This window comes from Canis lupus, chromosome 20 (genome assembly GCF_003254725.2).
Source record: "Canis lupus dingo isolate Sandy chromosome 20, ASM325472v2, whole genome shotgun sequence".
Classification (NCBI taxonomy): domain Eukaryota; kingdom Metazoa; phylum Chordata; class Mammalia; order Carnivora; family Canidae; genus Canis; species Canis lupus.
The window spans coordinates 38,053,617-38,079,855 of record NC_064262.1 but is presented as its reverse complement, the minus strand read 5'-3'; the positions used below and the strand labels follow the sequence as shown (position 1 = coordinate 38,079,855).

The following is a 26,239-nucleotide window of genomic DNA, read 5'->3' as shown; positions in this document are numbered from 1 at the left end:
GATCCTGGAGTCCCAGGATCGAGTCCCACGTCAGGCTCCCTGTATGGAGCCTGCTTCTCCCTCTGCCTGTGTCTCTGCCTCTCTCTCTCTCTCTCTCTCTCCTCTCTGTGTATTCTCATGAATAAATAAAAATAAAAATCTTTTAAAAATTGTATAATGATACTCCTTAAAGCCTGGCTGGTATTTGTTAAATGGATTGCAGTTCATTTAAACAGTGATATTCCAAATAACAGAATGAGTGTGCTATGTACTGATATAGAGAGGTGTATAAGATTAGCAATCATCAAATCAAGATGAACTCAATGTAAGTATATATTTATACACATGTATTGTAAAAGCATTATTTTTAAAGGGAGTGAGGATTAGGGAGCTATACATTAAAATTAGCAATAATCATCTCTGATGAAGAGAACAGAATTGAGAGAACAGAATAAACTCCCTCATTATGGCTAAACTTCCTATGTCTGGCCTAACTCTAGGTCATCTAGTTATCAGGCCCTTGGGAAAACAGGAGCTGTACAGATCAGAAAATTGAAGAAGGCTCCAGGACCAGCCAAGGTCTTTATCTCAGGCTCAAGTGGCCTCAAGTACTCTCCTGCCTTCCTCTTCCCCTGAGAGCTCAAGTCACAGACAGGAGATGGGTGAGGGACAACCACTACACTAGGAGGGCCCCACTCCTGCCTGCTCCTGGCCTCTGAAGATCCACATGATCATTGTGAGGATCTGGTTCCCTCTCGGGGTCACAGCCCCAAGGGTCACTGAAGCATACATTTGCAATGTATAGAGTATGGATGGGGAGGCAGTGTGGGGCTCTGGGAGGATGTAGATAAGATATACGCTCCTTTCCCCCACCCCCTACCACCATTTCTAGATTCCCCTTACCTTTGAACAGCATTTCTGCTGGTCTAGGCGGTTTGATGAGGGGGAGCAGTTATCCAGCCCTTCATCCCTAAAGTATCTGATTCTCTAGTTATCATACTTCTCACCATGCTTGTGTTCATCTACTATTATACCTGGGCACCAAAGCACCAACAGACCTTCCAGTGAATCACTCAAGCAGTATTCATAGTTTTCCCTGTCTACATAGTGTGGCAGCAGCCCTGTTGCCTTCTCCTGATGACCAGGGTTAATTACCCTGCCAGTATGGTGACTCCTTTTATTACCTGGTTGTCTCTTGGCAAAGGATTCTGTAGTGACTGAGACTCAGCCATAGCTTTAAGTTTAATGGGACTCTTACTATTACCCTTGATGACTGATTGCCTTTCTCCCTAGAAACTAGAACTTCCAGTCAGATGGAAGCTACAAGGACACAAAGCCCAAATTCCCACATGTATAACTGGAAGAGATACTCACAAACGCATTACCACTGCCATGTTCATTCTGAGACACATTCATTCTACCTATTAAGGACCCAGAACTATGTAATGGACATTGATTTAGGGCTTGGATTAGCAAACTACGGCCAGCAGGTCAAATCCAGCCCACTGCCGGCTTTTGTAAATCCTGCAAAAAATGGTTTTTACATTTTTTTAGTGGTTGAAAAAACAACAAAAAAAATCTCATGACACATGAAAATTATAGGAACTCAAATTTCAGTGTCCAAAAATAAAATTATATTGGATCACAACCACATTTATTTGTTTAAATGTTGTCTATAGCCACATTTGTGCAATGACAGATTTGAGTATTTTTGACAGGGACAGTATGTGGTCTTCCCATCACTTACCACTGCTGCTTAACACACAACAAATTGCAGTGGTGCTGTTATAACTAAGCAGTGTTTTGAGTGCCGCATGTATTGCTGTGCTGTGACTTATTTTTTTTATCACTAATACATACATATCTGTCATGTCAAACAAGAAAGGAGGGGGAAAGTAGACTTTAAATGTCACATTTTTAGGACAATAGCAAAGAACTGTGTTCATTATGCAACGATGTTATAGCTGTGTTAAAGGAATACTGTATATCTGTATTACCAGACTAAGCAATCTACAGTACTCTTAACTCACATGAAAGTGATGATCATAAAGTTTAGAAATTTTAAATGAAGTATCTCATCACAACAGAATTTCTTTACAAAAATTAAAAATGAAAATGAGGCTGCAATCAAAGTTAGTTTGCAGATTGCTCATTTGTTAGCCAAGAAAGAAAAGGTGTTTACTAGTGATGAGCTAATTAGATCATGTTTAATTGCAGCAGCTGGAAAAGAAATATGACAAAAATAAACTTAACACTACTAGCCTTTCAATGGGAATAGCTGCTCTAAGAGTTGAAGACACTAGGAACAGAACCAATAGTCAATTTAAAACAAGGCAAACAATGGGACGCCCAGGTGGCTCGGCTATTGAGCACCTGCATTCGGCCCAGGGCACGATCCTGGAGTCCTGGGATGAGTCCCACATCGGGCTCCCTGCATGGGGTCTGCCTGCCTGTCTCTCTCCTTCTCTCTCTCTCTCTCTCATGAATAATAAAATCTTTAAAAATATATATATAAGGCAAATGGTATCAAGTGGTTTTTTCTTGGCTCTTGATGAGTTAACAGATATTACCAACAGCTCAGCTGTTGTTCATTGAAGGGGTGCATGCCAAGTTTGAAAGGGCCTGGAGAATTCAGCTTTATGAATAATCTGCATGAAACACATACAGATGAGAATATTTGTTGAAGAGATTGAGAAGACACTAATTTAATACCACCTGAAGTGGAATCTGTTAGGATGTGATAAAATTGTCATGGTGAAAATACATTTGAAGAAAGAAAAAAAAGGCTTTGTTGGACAATTTTACAAAGTTTTGGTTTTGGTTTTTATTTTATTTTATTTATTTATTTGACAGAGAGAACACAAGCAGGGGGAGTGGCAGATAGAGGGAAAGGGAGAAGCAGGCTCCCTGCTCAGGAGCCCGATGCAGGGCTCAATCCCAGGACTTCAGGATCATGACCTGAGCCAAAGGTCAGTGACTTTTACTTTAGTGACTGAGCTACCCAGACACCCCAGTTTACAAGGTTTATAAAATATAAAGTGCTTACAGCCTTTGGTTACTCATTATATTATTCATCAATAGATATTTTCTGGAAAGTATTTTAATCTATTGTGTTACTGAAGCAGTAATGTCAACGGTAAGCTTCACTTGCCATTGTTGACTTAAATATCATCAGTCTGTGAGTTTTTATCAGAAACAGAAGCTGAGTATTCTGACTTACCAAGCACACTGCAGCTCCATGGCTTGAACACAGCAGGAGTAGTAGCTGCATAAGCCTCGCTAACTTGGGGCCTATGCTGTTGGGTCCATATATTGCCTCTGTCTCTGCCTCCATGATCAGAATCCATTGTTCCAGTACTGGAATGAGTGACAGAAGCTGGCTGACATCAATCAGCCCAGTCATTTTTGTTTTCTTCACTGTTTAGTGCCTTTTCTATGATAGATGTTCCTTAGTACCATACAAAGATTTTAACTATGTTCACACTCCCATATGTCCAGCTATCTGCTTCTAGCCCAGACCTCCTTGTCTCCAATGTTTCAGTCTTTATGTAGCCAGGAAACTGATCAGTAAGCCATTCACCACTGCTGAAAAGTCCGTATATATTCTATCTCATGCCACTTGTCTTGCCACACAAAATGGTGTACAACCTGAAACTCTGCCCATCGAGAGGGACTTTCTCTCACCACTCAGTCTTTCAAGGCTACCCTTGAATGAGCCCATAGCTCAGCCGCTATTTTAGGATGACATACACATACCAAATTTAGCAAGCTGTAAATCAGCCTCAGGCATTTTCCTCTTATGTTAGCTGGTCTCAAGGGGTTCCCTATAAGCCCACACAAGTATGAGATGAGAGGGGATCATGGCACAATGATGGTGGTTACTCAAGAGTTGAGGATACTTGCCTATGTAATTTGCTCTTTCAGTTTCCCCTTGTCTGTCATCATTGCTATCCATGAGGTTAGAGAGGAGTGTCACATGTCTTCAGACTCACAGGGTTTGGGGGAATTTGAGAATTCAAGATTTAGGGGGCCATCAACCCAAATGACCCTATCATGTGTCAGAGTTTCATTCTTTCTCCTGCCCTGATATTGGCAGAGCACCCTGCCTTGATGGAGAGTTTAACCTTTTTAAGAGGTTGGAAGTCCAATGATTAAGTCCTGGGCCTGGCCCTCAGATTCCAGTACAGATGAGAGTTTCTTTATATGCCATCAAGAAGGCCCTCTGGCTTTCACATTTACCCTTTTAATTGCCAGTTACTTGTTCTCAGCCTTTGGTTATCTTTTTCTAGAGCTTCATAGAACCTAGAAATAGCCATCCAATCTTTTATAGTTAATTCCTCCAATAGTTTTGTTTCTTTTTTTAATGCTTTTTAAATAGATTTTATTTTTTGAGAAATCTCTACACCCATTGCAGGGCTCAAACTCACAATACCAAGATCAAGAGCCACGTGCTTAACTGACTAAGCCAGCCAGCTGCTCCAATTCCTCCATACTTTCCAAATTCCTGCTGTGTCACACCAGCTAGTGCCTCCTATATGTGATCCCATTCACCCTTGAAAGGGTTACCATTTAAACTGCCAGCCTGTACCAGGGGCAATCTGTGCTGCACTTACCACTATTATATGAGGTCCCCATTGCTAGCTGGGTGATGATAAAGTGAAAGATCTCTTCAGAACTCCATTTTATTGTCTACTTTCTCAGGCAACCTCTGGCATTAACTGTTGTAGTTTGGGTTCTCCAGGAAAGGAGATGGAGTGTAATGTTTGGGATGTTCATTACGGAATGCCTTTGGGATCAACACTTGTGGGAAAAAACAGTAGGAAGCAGGATTGGGTAGAGGGAGAAAATCCAGCAATTCAGCCAGCAACCTCAGCAGGCACCACAGAAGTTCAGTTGCTGAAATGGCCCAGCAAAATTGCCCCACATTGACTGAGCCAAATGGCCAGGTCTTTATGCAAGGACTTGGATCAGTCATTATGGGTGGTATCTGAAGGGCTTGATTTTGGGCAAGGTAGGCCTTTTGCAGGTGGAGCAGTCCCTGAAGGGGCTGACAGCTGCTCTCAGACTCCCAGGAGTGGAGGCAACAGGTTCTCCCTTGAGGGGGAGTCTATGTAATTCATCTTCATGTCTACCAAAAGCAAGATCCGTTTAGCTCAGTAGGAGAATATTTTAAAATTTAAAAAATTTTTAAAGAATTATTTATTTAAGGACTCCTGGGTGGCTCAGCGGTTGAGCCTTCAGCTCAGGGCATGATCCTGGGGTCTAGGGTCAAGTCCCACATCGGGCTCCTTGAGGGGAGCCTGCTTCTCCCTCTGCCTATGTCTCTGCCTCTCTCTGTGTCTCTCATGAATAAATAAATAAATAAAATATTTTTTAAAAGAATTATTTATTTATTTTAGAGAGAAGGGGGCAGAGGGTGAGGGAGAGGGAGAGTCTCAAGCACTCCCCACTGAGAACAGAGTCCGATGCAGGGGTGGATTCTATAACCCTGAGATCACCACCTGAGCTGAAACCAAGTCAGACACTTAACTGACTGTGCCACCCAGGTCCCCCAGGAGAGCATTTTTTCTTATAGGTGAATATTACTAATTCACATTTATTGATTCCTAATATGTATGGACTTACTGCCATCTTATATTGTGCTTTAAATCTATCATTTTTTCTTATGGTCTGCTTTCCATTTCCTATTTTTTGTCAGATTGAGTTTTCAGTGAATTTTGAGGTTGGTGAGCTTTTTCTCTTCTATTGTTTTAGGAATTGTGGCAGAGACTGTGAGTTGCTTACCCATATCCATATCCCACTTCTTCCTCACCAAAAGAACTGTGATTTCATTGGGGTTTGCAACATGCTCACTTAAGTAAATGACATTTCTCAAGCTCCCTTGCAGCTAGAGTGGTCATATGATACTCACTGGCCAATGAGATGTCACTGAGTGTTTTTTTCTGGAAGGCTCTTTAAAAATGCAAATGGGTCCTTTTAGTCATTTTACCTTCACTCTCTTCTTCCTTTAAAAGTAGACATGATAGCCAGCACTTTGATAACCACTTTGAGGGCATGAGGACAAGGCTCACATCCCTAAGATAGTGAGGGGGAGCAGATGAGAACATAGTAGCTTAGTTCCATGTACCAAGCCTGGACTGTCCATGCTTAGATTTATGTGATGTAAAAACAAACCAGTGGTTTGTTTATCTCATCATATTTTAGATTCGTTTTTGCTGAACATAAGTTCTAATTTATATAGAAGTTGTACACCTTATTTCTTTTCTTCTAGTACTTAAATTCATTTTAACACTTTCACTTTAAATTTTACATGGTGCAGCACCTGGGTGACTCAGTTGGTTAAGCATATGCCTTTGGCTCAGGTCATAATCTCAGGGTACTGGGATGGAGCCCCATGTTGGGCTCTCTGCTCAGTGGGGAGTCTGCTGCTCCCTCTCCCTCTGTTACATCTCTTATTCTGTCTCTCAAATAAATAAAAATAAAAGCTTTAAAAAATTTTAAAAGATAACTCTTTCAAGCAAATCAGTACCTATCACTTCTACCCCAAAGCAGACAAGAAATTCAACCCAATTTTCTTTACTTCATCCCTGCCTCCAGCATCCTCTCATGTTGGTATCATCTGATAAAGTACACAATTTTTTGGACAAGCAAGACAAATCTTGCTTGTCACAATAAGTCTTACTGATGTCTATACTCATCACTACTTCTTACATCACTCTCCTGGATTCACTTTTCTTTGTCATGAAATTCATTTCCCGGAAATACTTTCAGAGACTTTTGATGTAAACTTTTTTTTAAGTCGACTCTACATCCAGCATGGAGCCCAATAGAAAGCTTGAACGTATGGCCCTGAGACTAACACCTGAGCTGAGATCAAGAGTCAGACCCTTAACCGATTGAGCCACCCAAGCACCCCTTATGTAAACTTCGAACTAATAAAAATGTCTTTCACTTTGCCCTTATGTGGCAAACACTTAAAAAACACTGGCAAACAACTTAAATGTTGTTGTAGGTGGTATATCATTCAATGCTTATTACATTTCTTTTCTTTCAGAACACTGAGGATGTCACTCCACTTTCTCCTCATACCCAGGGTATGTGCTGAGAGATGTCAGTCTGAAACTTACCCCTGGGTGGGTAGTTTGTGGATTTTTTTTCCCTCTTCAAATGTTTACATATATTTATATTCATCAGTTATGAGGTTTTGCTGCGACCTGTTTGAAGCACCATCTGTTTTCCTTCACCTTTTTTAGGGCAATTGAGCCTCTTTAATGACTTCTGGGAAATTCATTAATGCCTTGAATGTTTCTATTCTTCATCTCTGTGCTTCCTTTCTCAGAAACACTAATTCAACCATGACTAGAACTTATGGATGGGTGTTCCATTTTTAAACTTACCTTTCTTTAACCTTTTCAGTTTTCTGCATCTTTCCCTTTTCTGCTGCATTTCAAGAGGAGCTCTTTTGTCAAAGTTTCCACTCATTAACTTTGGTTATGTCCATTCTGCTATTCATCCCATCTATCAAATTCGAATTTTAACACTGTTCCTTTCTAAGATCCATAAATAGCTCTTTTTAATAATGGTTTGTACTTTTATGGCTAATATGTCTCCTCCCATCCACTGAGAATATTAATTTCACTTCTCTAAGTCTTTCCCTTGGCCATTGTGTTCCTCGCTGTTGAATTTAGGGATGCTTTTTCATGCAGTTGGTTTCCTCTTGGTTGGATATTCATCTTTGTTTTGCGATTTTTGTCTGTTGATTGATTTCCGTGTCCACAGATTGCAAGAGAGGTACAGGATAGGCTCTTATGGTGGGTGGTCTCCTGGGCAGGAGTCCTGCTGTGCAAGGGTGTCACCTGGCATCAGGCCCTTCCACGGCTCCCAAGACCAATCACAGCTCCTCCCTGGAGATAGGCCCTCTCTTGCCAACCACATAGCTCAACTAGAGTTGGCTACTCCTCCTATGGTTATATCCAATTAGCCCCTACGGTAGCCAACAACCTCTGCTGCCTCCTGAACCAGCTGCTTCCAAGCTTGGCAAGACTGCATGACCATTCTCTTCTTTTATAGGAGATCTTTTTCTAGAGCTTTGAAATATTTTCTTTCAGTGTTTTCACATCTACCTTCTGTCCTTTAAGGAGTCCACATAATTTCTGTCCATTGAAGTTCCCTTCCTAAATTTTTAGGTACTATTAGAAATATTTTAATTTTTTTTTTATGATAGTCACAGAGAGAGAGAGAGAGGCAGAGACACAGGCAGAGGGAGAAGCAGGCTCCATGCACCAGGAGCCCGATGTGGGATTCGATCCCAGGTCTCCAGGATCACGCCCTGGGCCAAAGGCAGGCGCCAAACTGCTGCGCCACCCAGGGATCCCCTATTAGAAATATTTTAAATAAATATATTCTTTTTCTGTTATTCTTATGAGTTTGTACCAAGAGAAGGAGACTTGAGCCTGTGTGGAATATTTTCATCTATTTTTTCATGGACATTTTTTTCAGTTTTCTTTATGGTTATGTTTCCTTGAGGTTTGAGGTAAAAATGTTGAAGCAGATTTTAGTAAGTGACTGACAGTTTTCTTCTGCAGATGGTTTATCTCTATTTTTAAATGGAAATTTTAGTTTCCTCTCTTCCTTGCCTTCACTTTATTCCCTTTCCTTCCTGAATAATTTAGTCTGAAAGTCATTAGGCTGGGCAATGCAACATAGGTATACCAGGGCAAGAGATATTTTGACACAGAACAGGGCATGGATCCCAAGAGAGTGAAGAAGGTATTGGCAGAAGAAGGCTTCCCAGTTTGGATCCCAGGCAAGGTGAAAGGGGTCTGGACACAGGGGCTCAAGGATATGGCAACAGTAGGTATCATACTATGGGCCAGGTGAAGAGGGCATGCCTAGTGGTATAGGAAGCCAGAAACTCTAGCACAGCAAGGAGAATATCTGAAGACATAAAGAGAGTGTCCCATTTAGTGAGAAGGGCATTCACACAGGACAGCAACCAATGAGTGATACATAAAGAGGATAATGGCCCAGCAGGGTGTCAGAGATCAAGCAGAGTGAAGACAATGTCACATAGCCAGCAGCAGCCATGGAAGATTAGTTACATACAGAGGAGATCAGATAAGAAAATTTATTAAGTATGGTAGTGGCACAAAAACAGACACATAGATCAATGGAATAGAATAGAAAACCCAGAAATGGACCCTCAACACTAGAGTCAACTAATCTTTGACAAAGCAGGAAAGAATACCCAATGGAAAAAAAAGTCTCTTCAACAAATGGTGTTGGGAAAATTGGACAGCCACATGCAGAGGAATGAAACTGGACCACGTTCTTACACCATATACAAAAATAAACTCAAAATGAATGAAAGACCTAAATGTGAGACAGGAATCCATCCAAATCCTAGAGAACACAGGCAGCAACCTCTTGGACCTCAGCCCCAGCACCTTCTTGCTAGACATGTCTCCAAAGGCAAGGGAAACAAAAGCAAGGATGAACTATTGGGACTTCCTTGAAATAAAAACCTTTTGCACAGCAAAGGAAACAGTCAACAAAACTAAAGGGCAACCGATGGAATGGGAGAAGATATTTGCAAATGACATAGCAAATAAAGGGCTTAGTAGCCAAAGTCTAGAAAGAACTTATCAAACTCAATACCCAAAAAACAACCCTGTGAAGAAATGGGCAGAAGATATGAACAGACATTTCTCCAAAGAAGACATAACAAACACACGGGCAACAGACACATGAAAAAATGCTCAACATCACTCGGCATCAGGGAAATACAAATCAAAACCACAATGAGATACCACCTCGCACCAGTCAGAATGGCTAAAAATAACAATTCAGGAAGCAACATATGTTGACGAGCAAGGGGGCCTCTCTTACACTGTTGATGGGAATGCAAGCTGGTGCAGCCACTCTGGAAAACAGTACGGAGGTTCCGCTCCCTTCAAGGAGCCTGCTTCTCCCTCTGCCTATGTCTCTGCCTCTCTCTGTGTGTCTCTCATGAATAAATAAATAAAATCTTAAAAAAAAAAAAAAAAAAGTAAAAAAGAGAACTACCCTATGACCAGCAATTGCACTGCTAGGTATTTACCCAAAGGATACAAACCTAGTGATTGAACGGGCACATGCACCCCAATGTTTATAGCAGCAATGTCCACAATAGCCAAAATATGGAAAGAGCTCAGATGTCCATCGACAGATGAATGGTTAAAGAAGATGTGGTATAGGGGCATCTGGGTGGCTCTGTTGGTTAAGCATCTGCCTTTGGTTCATGTCATGATCCCGGGATCCTGAGGTTGAGCCTGGTATTGGGCTCTCTGCTCAGCAGGGAGTCTGCTTCTCCCTCTGCCCCACCCTCTGCTTGTGCTCTTGCTCTCTCTCTCTCAAAAAAAATGAAATTTTAAAAAAGAGAAGATGTGGTGTGTATACACAATGGACTATGACTCAACCATCAAAAAGAATGAAATCTTGTCATTTGCAACAATAGGGATGGAACTAGAGGGTATTATGCTAAGTGAAATAAGTCAGAGAAAGACAAATACCGTACGATTTTACTCATACATGGAATTTAAGAAACAAAACAGATGAACATAGATGAAGGGAAGGGAAAAATAAAATAAGATGAGAACAGAGAGTGAGGCAAACCATAAGAGTTGATGAACTCTAGGAAACAAACAGGGTTGTTGGAGGGGAGGTAGGTGGAAGGATGAGGTAACTGGTTGTTGAGCATTAAGGAGGGCACTTGATATAATGAGCATTGGGTGTTATGTGCACCTGATGAATCATGAAATTCTACCTCTGAAACTAATAATACACTGTATGTTAACTAAATTGAATTCATATAAAAATTTTTAAAGAAAATTTATTGGGATCCCTGGGTGGCGCAGCGGTTTAGCGCCTGCCTTTGGCCCAGGGCGCGATCCTGGAGACCCGGGATCGAATCCCAGGTCGGGCTCCGGGTGCATGGAGCCTGCTTCTCCCTCTCCCTATGTCTCTGCCTCTCTCTCTCTGTGACTATCATAAATAAATAAAAAAAATTAAAAAAAAATAAATAAAAATAAAGAAAATTTATTAAGTAAAATGGAAGCCAAGTGTCTTAATCTTGGAAACAGAAGGTACAAATAAAGAAAGGAAAAAACTAGAATGAACTCTTTGATTTTAGATTTGGATTAGAGATATCAGCGTCAACTCAGACATTGCAATATATATGATAGCAATGTGTGCTATGTGTATGCACAAACATATATTCCCTATCTCTGTCCACTGAGAGGCCTAGGACCAGCAGGGCCCCAATAATGATGAACACACCTTCCTATGCTCTGCTGGGCCACTCCACTGCTCCCCAAATTTGCTGTTTTTCCCTGGTGCCAGTTTTTCTTTCACTATTTTTTTTATTGCAGTTCAATTTGCCAACATATAGCATAACACTGAGTGCTCATCCCTCCAAGTGCCCTCCTCAGCGCCCATCACCCAGTCACCCCCACCCCCGCCCACCTCCCCTTTCCACTGCCCCTTGCTCGTTTCCCAGAGTTAGGAGTCTCTCACGTTCTGTCTCCCTCTCTGATATTTCCCACTCATTTTCTCTCCTTTCCCCTTTATTCCCCTTCACTAATTTTTATATTCCCCAAATGAATGAGACCATATAAAGTTTGTCCTTTTCTGATTGACTTACTTCACTCAGCACAATACACTCCAGGTCCATCCACATCGAAGCAAATGGTGGGTATTTGTTGTTTCTAATGGCTGAGTAATATTCCATTGTATACATAAACCACATCTTCTCTATCCATTCATCTTTTGATGGACACTGAGGCTCCTTCCAGAGTTTGGCTATTGTGGACATTGCTGCTATAAACATCGGGGTGCAGGTGTCCCGGCGTTTCACTGCATCTGTATCTTTGGGGTAAATCCCCAGCAGTGCAATTGCTGGGTCGTAGGGCAGGTCTATTTTTAACTCTTTGAGGAACCTCCACGCAGTTTTCCAGAGTGGCTGCACCAGTTCACATTCCCACCCACAGTGCAAGAGGGTTCCCCTTTCTCCACATCCTCTCCAACATTTGTGGTTTCCTGTCTTGTTAATTTTCCCCATTCTCACTGGGTGAGGTGGTGTCTCATTGTGGTTTTGATTTGTATTTCCCTGATGGTCAGTGATGCGGAGCATTTTCTCATGTGCATGTTGGCCATGTCTGTGTCTTCTTCTGTAAAATTTGTTCATGTCTTTTGCCCATTTCACGATTGGATTGTTTGTTTCTTTGCTGTTGAGTTTAATAAGTTCTTTATAGATCTTGGATACTAGCCCTTTATCTGATAGGTCATTTGGCTGCCAGTTTTTAAGGTGAGTGTGACCACTTTCCTTGTTTGGTTGCTGAAGCTGAATTTTCATGGCACTTAACACTTGCACTAAAAGATGAGAATCAGCCCCACTTTACAGCCGAGAAAACTGGGACTCAGAGAGGTAAAATGACATGTCCATAGCTACACAGCAATGAGTGATGGAGCAAGGGATCCGATCTAGGCTGTTTGGCTCCAAAGTCCTTGCTTTTTACTCTGAGACACTGAACATAAAACAGAAAGGTAGGCAAGGAAAAAGGAGACAAATCTTTCAAAGAGTGACAGACCAGGACCTGTGTGAGACACAGGAGCAGGATATGGAAGGACAGAGCAGGAAATACAGATTCATGCTCCAGTGCAAGCCAGAGAGCTGGAACATAAGACTGCCAGGCAGCATCTCTGAACCTCTGTAAGCTGAAGAACTAATTTGTCAGGGCAGAGTAGAAGGAGCAGGACCAGACATAGGGCTTCTGAGCTTGCAGTCTGGATGGAGAATAACCCAAGACCCCAGGACTCTGTCTACAGAAAACCACAGGATAGCAGTGCCCTGATGGGCAGAGGGACAGCCTAACCTTGATCTCTTAATCTCTTAACCTAGGCCCCAATCCCACCCCAGGTGGCATCTTTTCATAGGAAGTGACTGTCAGTTCCAGCAGGACCAACCTCTGCTTAGACTGGACCTGGAGACCGGGTGAGGGACACATGGTCAATCCTTCTCAATTCTGGATCTGTAAGATGCTAGGACTTGACACTCACTAAAGGGTTTGGCTAGCAGTAGAGTGCCTTGTTTCCCATCTCTACCCCTGTGGAACCTCCCACACCCACCAGATTTGAAGGGATTGAATCCTAGTCTCCATTTGGGGCTGGAGGTTGAGGGACAGCATCTGAATTAGGAATGAGGACTGGGGCTATGCACTCTAACAATGTCCAGTTTGGGTCTCAGATTCTGACTTGGAGGCTATGTATGAGGATTCAGTTCCCAGTGTGGCAGGGAGCTCTGAAGGAGGCCATTGAGAGGACATGATTACCCATCCACTTGCAAGCTGGACCCAGGCAACTGAAAGTTCCTCACCTCCTCCCTCCTCCTTGGAATATGAATGCCACCCACCATTCCACAGTGAGAGCCATTTTCAAGGATACAGCCTTGAGAGAGTATTGTGGTTTTGAGAACATGTGGACAGTATATGTGACTGAAGCTTATTAAGGCCTCTATATAAATTTTAAGATTCTGGCAGGAAAGGGGCTCCTGGGTGGCTCAGTAGGTTAAGCAGCCAACTCTTGGTTTCAGGTCAGATCATGATCTCATGGGTCATGGGATAGAGCCCTGAGTTGGGCTCCACACCCAGCAAGGAGTCTGCTTGAAGACTCTCTCCCTCTGCCCCTCCTCCACTCTCTCTCTCTCTCTCTAAAATAAATAAATCTTTTTTAAAAAGGGAGTGGGGGGGATCCCTGGGTGGCGCAGCGGTTTGGCGCCTGCCTTTGGCCCAGGGCGCGATCCTGGAGACCCGGGATCGAATCCCACATCAGGCTCCCGGTGCATGGAGCCTGCTTCTCCCTCTGCCTATGTCTCTGCCTCTCTCTCTCTCTCTCTCTCTATGTGTGTGACTATCATAAATAAATAAAAATTTAAAAAAAAATAATAAATAAATAAATAAATAAATAAAAAGGGAGTGGGAACACCTGGCTGGGTGGCACAGTGGTTGAGCGTCTGCCTTCAGCTCAGGGCGTGATCCTGGGGGTACCGGGATCGAGTCCCACATCAGGCTCCCTGCAGGGAATCTGCTTCTCCCTTCGGCTACATCTCTGCCTCTTTGTCTCTCATGAATAAATAAAATCTTTAAAAAATAAAAAGGTTCTGGCAGGCAGGTGAAATCTCCTCACCTGGCAGCCACCCAAGACAAGCTTCATACGTAAGTTCACTCGCTTATTAAAACTGTCACCTGCCAATCTGGAATGGCCGGCCTCCTCCTTCCATCTCTCCTTGCCCTCTGTATATGGGGCCAGTTCATGAACTGATGCGAGCCACAATCACAGAGCTTGGGGTGGATAGGTTCTTCTCAATCATGGGGGTAAGAGAACAAGCCCTGAGCAACTACAACTGGGTGGCTGAATTCTTGACAAACGTGCTGCCATTACTGTCACTAACCACTTCCCTCCAGACCTCTATTATATGCAACCTTGGGGAGGGGCACCATTTACATGAAGGATGCTCCCTTCATTAGCCAACATGGCAGATCTGTTCCACCAACTTTTCTACTTATGGCAGACCTTGCTAATTAATCAGTCTCTGCTGAGTCTGGGCAAAGCTTCAGAATCCTTCCCCTCAAATAAACTTGGGGCCTCGGACAACCCCTACCCATTCCTCAGTGTTAGCATATGAAATGCTAAGTATCTGCCATCACTTGCCCTGACCTCCTGGAACTTGTGAAACAGAGAGGCAGGGGGAAGACCACTTCACTGCTTTATTGGGAGGGGAATACACTCTGACACAATGCAAGGCCCTGAGCCCATCAAGATCTCTAGCTCGAGATGCAGCTGGTTGGCAGTGACTCTGTAGTGTCCCTTGATGAAACCCCGGGAAGCACAAGAGTGGCACCTCCAGTAAGCCTGGATAATGCGGGCAGCATTGAGCAAACGGCAATAGCGCCTATGAATGCGCCACATGCGGACCCAGGACTGCAGCTTGACTGCTGCCCACTCCTTCCGTGTAAAGGTTTCCAATGCTGCACGCCGCCTCCTCTCCATCAGCTTTGTCAGGATTTGCTTCCACCAGCGCTGAATGACCATCACTCTGATTACTGCATGCAGCAGTGTCCGGCGCACCAAGGTACCCCGCCACCAGGCCTGGATCTTTATGACTTCCGGATCACTGGTAGAGGGCTCATTTTGGTCTCCTGGGATCTTGCAAGAAGAAAGAGGGGACATTCAGAGAATGTTCTCCACCCACATGAGTCCTAGGGCATGCCAGAAAGGGACCCTGATTCCCTATCAACAATCAGCCCTTCTTCTGAAGCTCAGGAGCACTGGACAAGGCACTGGATGGAACCAGAAGATCAAGTAGGTGTCTTGTCTCTACCACTCTCTGGTTAATGGACATGGACCCAACATGTTGACCTCTGAATCTCAAAGTCCCCATCTATAAAATGGGAGTACATCTGTCCTGTCTACCCAGTTTTATATTGGATCAACTTGGCCAACCTAGGGCAAGAAAACCATAATCTATGGAGCAAAGAATTACATGTTCCACCTGAATGTGTCCAACTGATCAGGACCTAGGATCCTTCCCTTCAATCCCACCCACTTGCTAGAGAAGTAACATCATTTTCTAATCCTGTCCTTTCATCCTTGACTCCAGATCCAAGTCACAACCTGCTCTCTTCCTCTTCCATGTTACAGTATTGTTCCCCCCCCATAAAGTTCTACCTTTTATCTCTTCCCCATCCTTATTTTTCTTGACTTTCACACTTTGTCTTAATTAATGAGCAAACATACTTGCACAAGCTCAAATACACACACACACACACACACAAAATTGATTAAGCCCAGCCTCCCATACATTGCCCATTCCATTCCACAAACACAGCCCCTAGATTCCCAGCCCCAGCCCTGTGTGGTCTTGAGGGAGGGGGCTCATACTTTTTTAACTTCCTTATTAGCATCCTCCACTTTCTTTGTCTCCTCTGTATTTATATCATCAGCCTGAAAAAGAAATGGGGAAAGAGAACAAACAAGAATGAGTTTATTCCTGTTCTTAGCTCTAGATCATGCAAAAAAAAAAAAAAAAACAAAAAAACAAAAAACAGTAGCCACAAGGACTAAGACACAAGGTCCAGAGAAATCCAAATCAGGGTTCTTCCTACCTCCACCTTATTCTCTGAGGCCAGTGGTTCTGAGGCTAAATCGGTTGGTTCCTCTTCCTGCTGAGGCTCATCTTCAGGGAGTTCACCAATATTTTCAGGCTGGTCCTTCTCCTGAAATCAGCAGTTAGGGAAAAGGCAAGAGTAAAGTTACCCTCCTTCCCTCTTCATTTAGTATCCCACACATCCCCAGCTTCTGGGACTTCCCAGAGTATTCACATGCCAGAGAATTCCTTCATCCTGAGAGATCTATGGGGACATCCCTAAAAAGCCTGGATTGTCTGTCTCTTTTACTCACCATTGGTCCCACATGGATTGGGGTGTAGATGGTTCAAATCCCCTCAGGTCTGTGTTCCTCTAGCCATGGATGGGTAGATAGAGTGGAAGGGAAGACCTATGATGTCATAAAGGCAGCTATGACTCAGGCACAAGATAGTTGAGCCACCAGTAGTTGAGCTCCCTCCAAGGAAAAGACAAACGTGTTGTGCATTCTTTTCTGCTGGAAATGGCCAAAGCTCTGAATACCAAAGCAAGACACCAGAAATGCTGGCCCATTGATGTAAAGGTGTGTAAAAACAACCAGTCATTGGTAATATTCCCAGTTGGTAGACTTAATATATTTTCTTAAAGATGTTATTTATTTATTCATGAGAGAGACAAGACACACACAGAGAGGCAGAGACACAGGCAGAGAGAGAAGCAGGCTCCATGCAGGGAGCCCAATGCGGGACTCGATCCAGGGACTCCAGAACCATGCCCTGAACCAAAGGCAGACGCTTAACCACTGAGCCACCAGGGAGTCCCATATTCCCAGTTAGTAAACTTGAGAATTGATTTAAGTTTAACTTAATCCCGGGTCTCCAGGATCACGCCCTGGGCGGAAGGCAGGCGCTAAACCGCTGAGCCACCGGGGCTGCCCCTAATTTAAAGTTTTAAAAAAGATGGCACCAGTAAATCCTTACCTATCAGTAAGTACTTTAAATGTAAGTTGGGGGCAGCCCCAGTGGCGCAGCGGTTTAGAGCTGCCTGCAGCCCAGGGCGTGATCCTGGAGACCCTGGATCGAGTCCCACGTCGGGCTCTCTGCATGGTGCCTGCTTCTCCTTCTGCCTGTGTCTCTGCCTCTCTCTCTCTCTCTGTGACTCTGTGAATAAATAAATAAAATCTTAAAAAATAAATAAATAAATGTAAGTGGGTTAAATTCTCCAATCAAAAGACAGAGTGACTAAATGGACAAAACAAAAATGACCCAAGTATTTACAGAGACTGCTTTACAGAGACTCACTTCAACTTTAAGGATACCATATAAGGGATGCCTGGGTGGCTCAGCAGTTGAGCGTCTGCCTTTGGCCCGGGGCATGATCCTGGGGTCCTGGGATCAAGTCCCACATCAGGCTCCCTGTGAGGAGCCTGCTTCTCCCTCTGCCTATGTCTCTGCCTTCTCTCTGTGTCTCTCATGAATAAATAAAATCTTTAAAAAAAAAAAAAAAGGATACATACCATATAAGATAAAAGTGAAGGGATGGAAAAAGAGATTCCATACAAATGGAACCAGAGACTTACATTATCTGATTTCAAGACTTAACTGTCTTGAAAGACTATAAAGTTACAATAATCAAGACAATGTGGTTTTAGTGTAAGATGATACAAACAGATCAATGAAACAGAATAAAGAAGTCAGAAATAGACGCACGTTTACACAATGTATTGATTTTTTTTTAATCCAGAAAATTTAGTGCAGAAAGGAAATGCGTCTTCAATGGGGGGGGGGAAAGGAATCTTGACCCTTATCTAAAATTATAGACAACACACACAACACACATGAGACAGGATGGGTCATAGGCCTAAACAAAACTAAAGCTAAAACTGTAAAGCTTGTAGAAGAAAACCCATGAGAATTATTTTGTGACCTTGGAGTTGACAAAGATTTCTTAGACATGACAGAGAAAACACTAAGTATAAAAGATAGAATGACTTCATCCAAATTAAAACTGTCTTTTCACCAAAAGACAGCATTTTTAAAAGTCAGCTGGGGAGCTCACTCCAGCAGCACATATATTAAAACTGGAATGATACAGAGAAGATTAGCATGGCCCCTATGCAACCATGACACACAAATATCTGAAATGTTCCATATTTTTCAGCATGGTGACCAAAGTCAACAAGACTATATGGTGAGTTTGAAAGTTGCTAAGAGAGTAAATCTTAAAAATTCTCTTAAAACTGACTGGGTGGCCCAGTCAGTCAAGCGTTTGGCCAGCTCAGGTCATGATCTCAGGTACTTGGGATTGAGCCTCACATCTGCACTCCATCCTCAGCAAGATGTCTGCTTGTCCCTCTGCCTCTGCCTCTCCCCCTACTTGTTCTCTCTCTCTCTCTCTCTCAAATGAATAAATAAAAACTTTCCCAAAAAAAGTTATCTTAACAAGAAAAAAACCCCTCTGGAACTGTGTAGTGATAGATGTTAACTGGACTTATTGTGGTAAGGATTTTGCAATATATACAAATATCAAATCATGCTGTACATCTGAAACTAATATAATCCTGTATGTCAATTATACCTCAAATTTTTAAAAGGTCAAAAAAAATTTTTTTAAGGTCACAGGCTGAGGAAAAGAACATTTGAGAGAGAGAGAATGTATATATTGTGTATATATACATTATACATATACATATATACATATACATATGTATACATTATACATATACAAAGATGTCATATCCTGGCTAGAACTTCTGCAACTTGAGAATAAAGATAAGAAACCCAATAAAATGTCCAAAGACTTAAATCAATACTTCATAAAAGAAGATATACAGGGACACTTGGCTGGCTCAGTAGAGCATGTGACTCTTGATCTTGGGGTTGTGAGTTTGAGCCCCATGTTGGATGTAGAGATTACTTAAAAATTAAATCTTTATGGGGCGCCTGGGTGGCTCAGTCAGTTAAGCATCTGCCTTCAGCTCAGGGTCATGATCAGACCCACATCAGGCCTGCTTGGCAGGGAAACTGCTTCTTCCTCTCCTATGCCCCTGCTTGTGTGTGCTCTCTCTGTAAAGTCTTTTTTTTAAAGGTTTTATTTATTCACGAGAGACACAAAGAGAGGCAAAGACATAGGCAGAGGAAGGAGAAGCAGGCTCCATGCAGGGAGACTGATGTGGGACTCGATCCTGGGACTACAGGACCATGCCCCGAGCCAAAGGCATATGCTCAACCACTGAGCTACCCAAAACGTAAAATCTTCAGGGGCATCTCAGTAGCTCAGTCAGTTAAACATCCAACTCAGCTCAGGTTATGATCTCAGGGTCATAAGATCAAGCCCCACATCAGGCTCCAAACTTAGGCATGGAGCTTGCTTAAGATTCTCTCTCCCTCTCTCTCTGTCCCACTCCCACCCTCTGTAACCCACCCACCCACCCACACGTGAACAGTTTCTCAACATCATTACTGATTAGGGAAAGGCAAAACTAAAACCACATTGAGATACCACTATTTATCCATTAAAATGGCTAATTTTTTTTTTTTTATTTTTAGAAACTGAGAACCAAATATTGGCAAAATGGAACAACCAATTTGGAAATTAGTTTGGCTGCTCCTGATAAAATTAAGCATAAATCTATTCTGTGACTCAGCAATTCCACTAGGGGGCATTTACTCAAGAGAAATGAAAATGTATGTTCACAAAAAACTTGTACCGGAATGCTGAAAGCATTAAATTTATAACAACTAAATACTGGAGACAAGTCAAATGTCTATAAATAGGAGAATGGATAAATATTATGGATATACTCATAAAATGTTATTAAACCATAAAAAGCAAAGAACTAATGATACAAGCAATGATATTGACAGATCTTACAAACATCATGTTGAGGGGGGAAAATCAAACAAAAAACAGAGCATATTGTATAATTCCATATATAAAGTTTGACAACATACAAAACTAACACACAAAACTAACATATGTGATAGAAATCAGAACTGTGGTTGCTCTGGGAATTGGGATGGATTAGAAAAAGGAACAAAGGAACTTTCTGGGGTGATAGAAATGTCCTATACCTTGATGAGGTATAGATTTATGAGATATATGCATTTGTGAAGATCCATTTAACTGAATATTAAACATTTCTTGATTTCACTATACACAAATTATACCTTGATTTTTTTATGAAATTAAAGCCATTTTCAGAAAAATAGAAGTCAGAAAACAAAATTGCTAGCAGATTCACACTACAAGAAATGTTAAAGGAAGATCCTAAATGGAAGCCCACATCAGCAGGTAGAAATGATGGTCCAAAAGTAGTAAATGTTGGGCAAATAGAAAAGACCATCTTTTTTTTAAGTTTAAAATTTTAATTCCAGTATAGTTAACATACAGTGTTATATTAGCTTCTGGTTTACAATATAGTCATTCAACAATTTTATACATTGCTCAGTGCTCATTACAACAAGTGCACTCCTTATTCCTGGTTATATATTTCACTCCTCCCTCAGCCACTTTTCCTCTGGTAACCATCAGTTTGTTCTCAACATAGTTAAGAGTCTGCTTCTTAGTTTTTCTCTCTTTCTATCTTTTCTCTTTGTTCATTTTGTTTCTAATAATCCAGATGTGAGTGAAATCATGTGGTATTTGTCTTTCCTCTGATGTATCACGTAGCATTATATTCCCTAGATCCATCATGTTTTGTAATGGCAAGCTTTCATGCTTTTTGTGGCTGAATAATATTCCCTCATGTATATACATACCACATTTCTAAAATTATTTATTTATTTATTTATTTATTTATTTATTTATTTATTTATTTAAGAGAGAGAGAGAGAGTATGACTGAGAGGGGCAGAGGGAAAGGGAGAGAGAATCTCAAGCAGATTTCATGCTGAGCATGGCACCTGATGCAGGACTTAATCACAAGACCCTGATACCAACCTAGGCTGAAACCAAGAGTCACACACTTAACTGACTAGGCCACCAGAATTCCCACATATTCTTTATTCATTCATCTACTGATGAACACTTGGGCTGCTTCTATAATATGGCTATTGTAAATAATGCTGTGATATAAGGGTGCATATATCCTTTAAAATACATGTGTTTATATCCCTTTTTTGAAATTCTTTATATGAATTCAATTTAGTTAACATACAGTGTATTATTAGTTTCAGAGGTAGAATTTCATGATTCATCAGGTGCACATAACACCCAATGCTCATTATATCAAGTGCCCTCCTTAATGCTCAACAACCAGTTACCTCATCCTTCCACCTACCTCCCCTCCAACAACCCTGTTTGTTTCCTAGAGTTCATCAACTCTTATGGTTTGCCTCACTCTCTGTTCTCATCTTATTTTATTTTTCCCTTCCCTTCATCTATGTTCATCTGTTTTGTTTCTTAAATTCCATGTATGAGTAAAATCGTACGGTATTTGTCTTTCTCTGACTTATTTCACTTAGCATAATACCCTCTAGTTCCATCCCTATTGTTGCAAATGACAAGATTTCATTCTTTTTGATGGTTGAGTCATAGTCCATTGTGTATACACACCACATCTTCTCTTTTTTAAAATTTCATTTTTTTTGAGAGAGAGAGAGCAAGAGCACAAGCAGAGGGTGGGGCAGAGGGAGAAGCAGACTCCCTGCTGAGCAGAGAGCCCAATACCAGGCTCAACCTCAGGATCCCGGGATCATGACATGAACCAAAGGCAGATGCTTAACCAACAGAGCCACCCAGATGCCCCTATACCACATCTTCTTTAACCATTCATCTGTCGATGGACATCTGAGCTCTTTCCATATTTTGGCTATTGTGGACATTGCTGCTATAAACATTGGGGTGCATGTGCCCGTTCAATCACTAGGTTTGTATCCTTTGGGTAAATACCTAGCAGTGCAATTGCTGGGTCATAGGGTAGTTCTCTTTTTTACTTTTTTTTTTTTTTTTTTTTAAGATTTTATTTATTTATTCATGAGAGACACACAGAGAGAGGCAGAGACATAGGCAGAGGGAGAAGCAGGCTCCTTGAAGGGAGCGGAACCTCCGTACTGTTTTCCAGAGTGGCTGCACCAGCTTGCATTCCCATCAACAGTGTAAGAGAGGCCCCCTTGCTCGTCAACATATGTTGCTTCCTGAATTGTTATTTTTAGCCATTCTGACTGGTGCGAGGTGGTATCTCATTGTGGTTTTGATTTGTATTTCCCTGATGCCGAGTGACGTTGAGCATTTTTTCATGTGTCTGTTGCCCGTGTGTTTGTTATGTCTTCTTTGGAGAAATGTCTGTTCATATCTTCTGCCCATTTCTTCACAGGGTTGTTTTTTGGGTATTGAGTTTGATAAGTTCTTTCTAGACTTTGGCTACTAAGCCTTTATTTGCTATGTCATTTGCAAATATCTTCTCCCATTCCATCGGTTGCCCTTTAGTTTTGTTGACTGTTTCCTTTGCTGTGCAAAAGGTTTTTATTTCAAGGAAGTCCCAATAGTTCATCCTTGCTTTTGTTTCCCTTGCCTTTGGAGACATGTCTAGCAAGAAGGTGCTGGGGCTGAGGTCCAAGAGGTTGCTGCCTGTGTTCTCCTCTAGGATTTGGATGGATTCCTGTCTCACATTTAGGTCTTTCATTCATTTTGAGTTTATTTTTGTATATGGTGTAAGAACGTGGTCCAGTTTCATTCCTCTGCATGTGGCTGTCCAATTTTCCCAACACCATTTGTTGAAGAGACTTTTTTTTCCATTGGGTATTCTTTCCTGCTTTGTCAAAGATTAGTTGACTCTAGTGTTGAGGGTCCATTTCTGGGTTCTCTATTCTATTCCATTGATCTATGTGTCTATTTTTGTGCCACTACCATGCTGTCTTGATGATTACAGCTTTGTAATACAACTTGAAGTCAGGAATTATGATGCCTCCAGCTTTGGTTTTCTTTTCTTTTCTTTTTTTAAGATTTTATTTATTTATTCATGAGAGACACACAGAGATAGGCAGAGACATAGGCAGAGGGAGAAGCAGGCTCTCTGCAGGGAGCCCAATGTAGGAATTAATCCCAGAATTCCAGGACCACACCCTGAGCCAAAAGCAGACATTCAATACTGAGCCACCCAGGTATCACTGGTTTTCTTTTCAACATTACTTTGGCTAATTGGGGTCTTTTCTGGTTCCATACAAATTTTAGGATTATTTGTTCTAGCTCTGTGAAAAATGTTGATGGTATTTCAATAGGAATTGCATTAAATATATAGATTACTTTGGGTAGCATAGACATTTTAACAATATTTGTTTTTCCAATCCATGAGCATGAAATGTTTTCCCTTTTTTTGTGTGTCTTCCTCAATTTCTTTTTTTTTTAATTTTATCTTTTTTTTTAAGATTTTATTTATTCATAGAGACAGAGAGAGAGGGGCAAGACATAGGCAGAGGGAGAAGCAGGCTCCATGCAGGTAGCCCGATGTGGGACTCGATACCGGGTCTCCAGGATCACACCCCAGGCTGCAGGCGGCGCCAAACCGCTGCACCACGGGGGCTGCCCCTTCCTCAATTTCTTTGTAAGTGTTCTATAGTTTCAGAATACAGATCCTTTACCTCTAGTGTTTTTGTATTCTTTGGGTAAATACCCAGTAGTGTGATCATAAAGTGGTTCTCTTTTTAAAATTTTGAGGAACCTCCATACTGTTTCCCAAAGTGGCTGCACCAGTTTGCATTCCCACCAGCAGTGCATGAGGCTTCCTTTTTCTCCACATCCTTACCAACACTTGTTTCTTGTAGTTTTGACTCTGGCCATTCTGACAGGGGCAAGGTGATATCTCATTGTAGTTTTGATTTGTGTTTCCCTGCTGACAAGTGATGTTAAGCATCTTTTCATGTGTCTGTTGGCCATCTGGATGTCTAGAAAAGACCATCTTTTAAAATTCCTTAAAATACCACGGACCCCAGTGCCAGTAAGATGGAACAAGAGTACTACAGTTAATCTCTCCCAGTAATGACAACTGAAAACTCTGCATAAGAGTGCAGAAAGCAACTGGACCCTGGAAAGTGGACAATAGCAGGTGGATTAGGGAAGAAAATCTTGAAGAACAATCAGTTCTGGTTTCCATGTCATAATTGAAGACAGCCCAAAATGCAGAACTACACTTGTGTGGATGGCAAATAATCTGAGAGGAAGCCCCTCTTTCTTACCAGAGCATCAGAAAAAGTCACCTCCTCAAGCAAAGATTATGGACATTTTTTTCCTCCTCCTCCCCCATTTTCCTGTTTGTTTGTTCTCATGACTCATCCCATGGTAAAGTCACAGAGCTGCACTGCCACAGTGGTGGCCCTTTGAGCTTGTGAAAAATCACCTCCTTGGTTAGAGGAAACATCCAGGATACAGTCCAGAATTACTTACTCAACATATGAAGAGCCAGGAAAATCTGATTAATTCTTAAGGAAAAAGACGATCGTTTAATATTAGAAGTGTCAGACAACAATGTTTAAAGTTATTATACACATCTTCCATGATAGCAAAAGTGAACCCTTTCTAAATGAATGGAAACATAGTTCTCAGAAGAGACAAAAATGAAAACAAAAGTGGGGTGCCTGATTTCTATGCACTAACAATGAGACTGAAGAAAGAGAAATTAAGGAGTCAATCCCATTTACAATTGCACCCAAAAGCATAAGATACCTAGGAATAAACCTAACCAAAGAGGTAAAGGATCTATACCCTAAAAACTATAGAACACTTCTGAAAGAAATTGAGGAAGACACAAAGAGATGGAAAAATATTCCATGCTCATGGATTGGCAGAATTAATATTGTGAAAATGTCAATGTTACCCAGGGCAATTTACACGTTTAATGCAATCCCTATCAAAATACCATGGACTTTCTTCAGAGAGTTAGAACAAATTATTTTAAGATTTGTGTGGAATCAGAAAAGACCCCGAATAACCAGGGGAATTTTATTTTATTTTTTATTTATTTTTTTTTTTCAGGGGAATTTTAAAAAAGAAAACCATAGCTGGGGGCATCACAATGCCAGATTTCAGGTTGTACTACCAAGCTATGGTCATCAAGACAGTGTGGTACTGGCACAAAAACAGACACATAGATCAATGGAACAGAATAGAGAACCCAGAAGTGGACCCTCAACTTTATGGTCAACTAATATTCGATAGAGGAAAGACTATCCACTGGAAGAAAGACAGTCTCTTCAATAAATGGTGCTGGGAAAATTAGACATCCACATGCAGAAGAATGAAACTAGACCACTCTCTCACCATACACAAAGATAAACTCAAAATGGATGAAAGATCTAAATGTGAGATAAGATTCCATCAAAATCCTAGAGGAGAACACAGGCAACACTCTTTTTGAACTCAGCCACAGTAACTTCTTGCAAGATACATCCACAAAGGCAGAAGAAACAAAAGCAAAAATGAACTATTGGGACTTCATCAAGATAAGAAGCTTTTGCACAGCAAAGGATACAGTCAACAAAACTAAAAGACAACCTACAGAATGAGAGAAGACATTTGCAAATGACGTATCAGATAAAGGGCTAGTTTCCAAGATCTATAAAGAACTTATTAAACTCAACACCAGAGAAACAAACAATCCAATCATGAAATGGGCAAAAGACATGAACAGAAATTTCACAGAGGAAGACATAGACATGGCCAACACGCACATGAGAAAATGCTCTGCATCACTGGCCATCAGGGAAATACAAATCAAAACCACAATGAGATACCACCTCACACCAGTGAGAATGGGGAAAATTAACAAGGCAGGAAACCACAAATGTTGGAGAGGATGTGGAGAAAAGGGAACCCTCTTGCACTGTTGGTGGGAATGTGAACTGGTGCAGCCACTCTGGAAAACTGTGTGGAGGTTCCTCAAAGAGTTAAAAATAGACCTGCCCTACGACCCAGCAATTGCACTGCTGGGGATTTACCCCAAAGATACAGATGCAATGAAACGCCGGGACACCTGCACCCCGATGTTTATAGCAGGAATGTCAACAATAGCCAAACTGTGGAAGGAGCCTCGGTGTCCATCAAAAGATGAATGGATAAAGAAGATGTGGTTTATGTATACAATGGGAT

At 41.7% G+C, this 26,239-nt stretch overlaps 1 protein-coding gene, 1 long non-coding RNA gene and 1 other non-coding gene across 3 annotated transcripts in view; 2 read left to right on the top strand and 1 right to left on the bottom strand.

The window, feature by feature from the left end:
• LOC125753090 (uncharacterized) overlaps positions 1-26,239 on the top strand; it is a 38,249-nt gene that overhangs the window by 1,233 nt on the left and 10,777 nt on the right. Inside the window, exon 2 of the long non-coding RNA XR_007404094.1 lies at positions 2,833-2,948. This is a non-coding gene — a long non-coding RNA (uncharacterized LOC125753090). The remainder of the gene's footprint in view (positions 1-2,832; positions 2,949-26,239) is intronic.
• Positions 14,763-16,594, bottom strand: IQCF1 (IQ motif containing F1). Its single transcript, XM_025456034.3, has 4 exons — positions 16,474-16,594; positions 16,179-16,289; positions 15,955-16,017; positions 14,763-15,219 (listed from the first exon to the last, which is right to left on the bottom strand). Exons 1-4 carry the CDS (start codon positions 16,474-16,476, stop codon positions 14,773-14,775), a joined length of 624 nt encoding a protein of 207 aa, XP_025311819.1. The 5' UTR covers positions 16,477-16,594; the 3' UTR covers positions 14,763-14,772.
• Positions 18,208-18,314, top strand: LOC112666120 (U6 spliceosomal RNA). Its single transcript, XR_003140749.1, has one exon. It is a non-coding gene; the product is annotated as a U6 spliceosomal RNA (small nuclear RNA).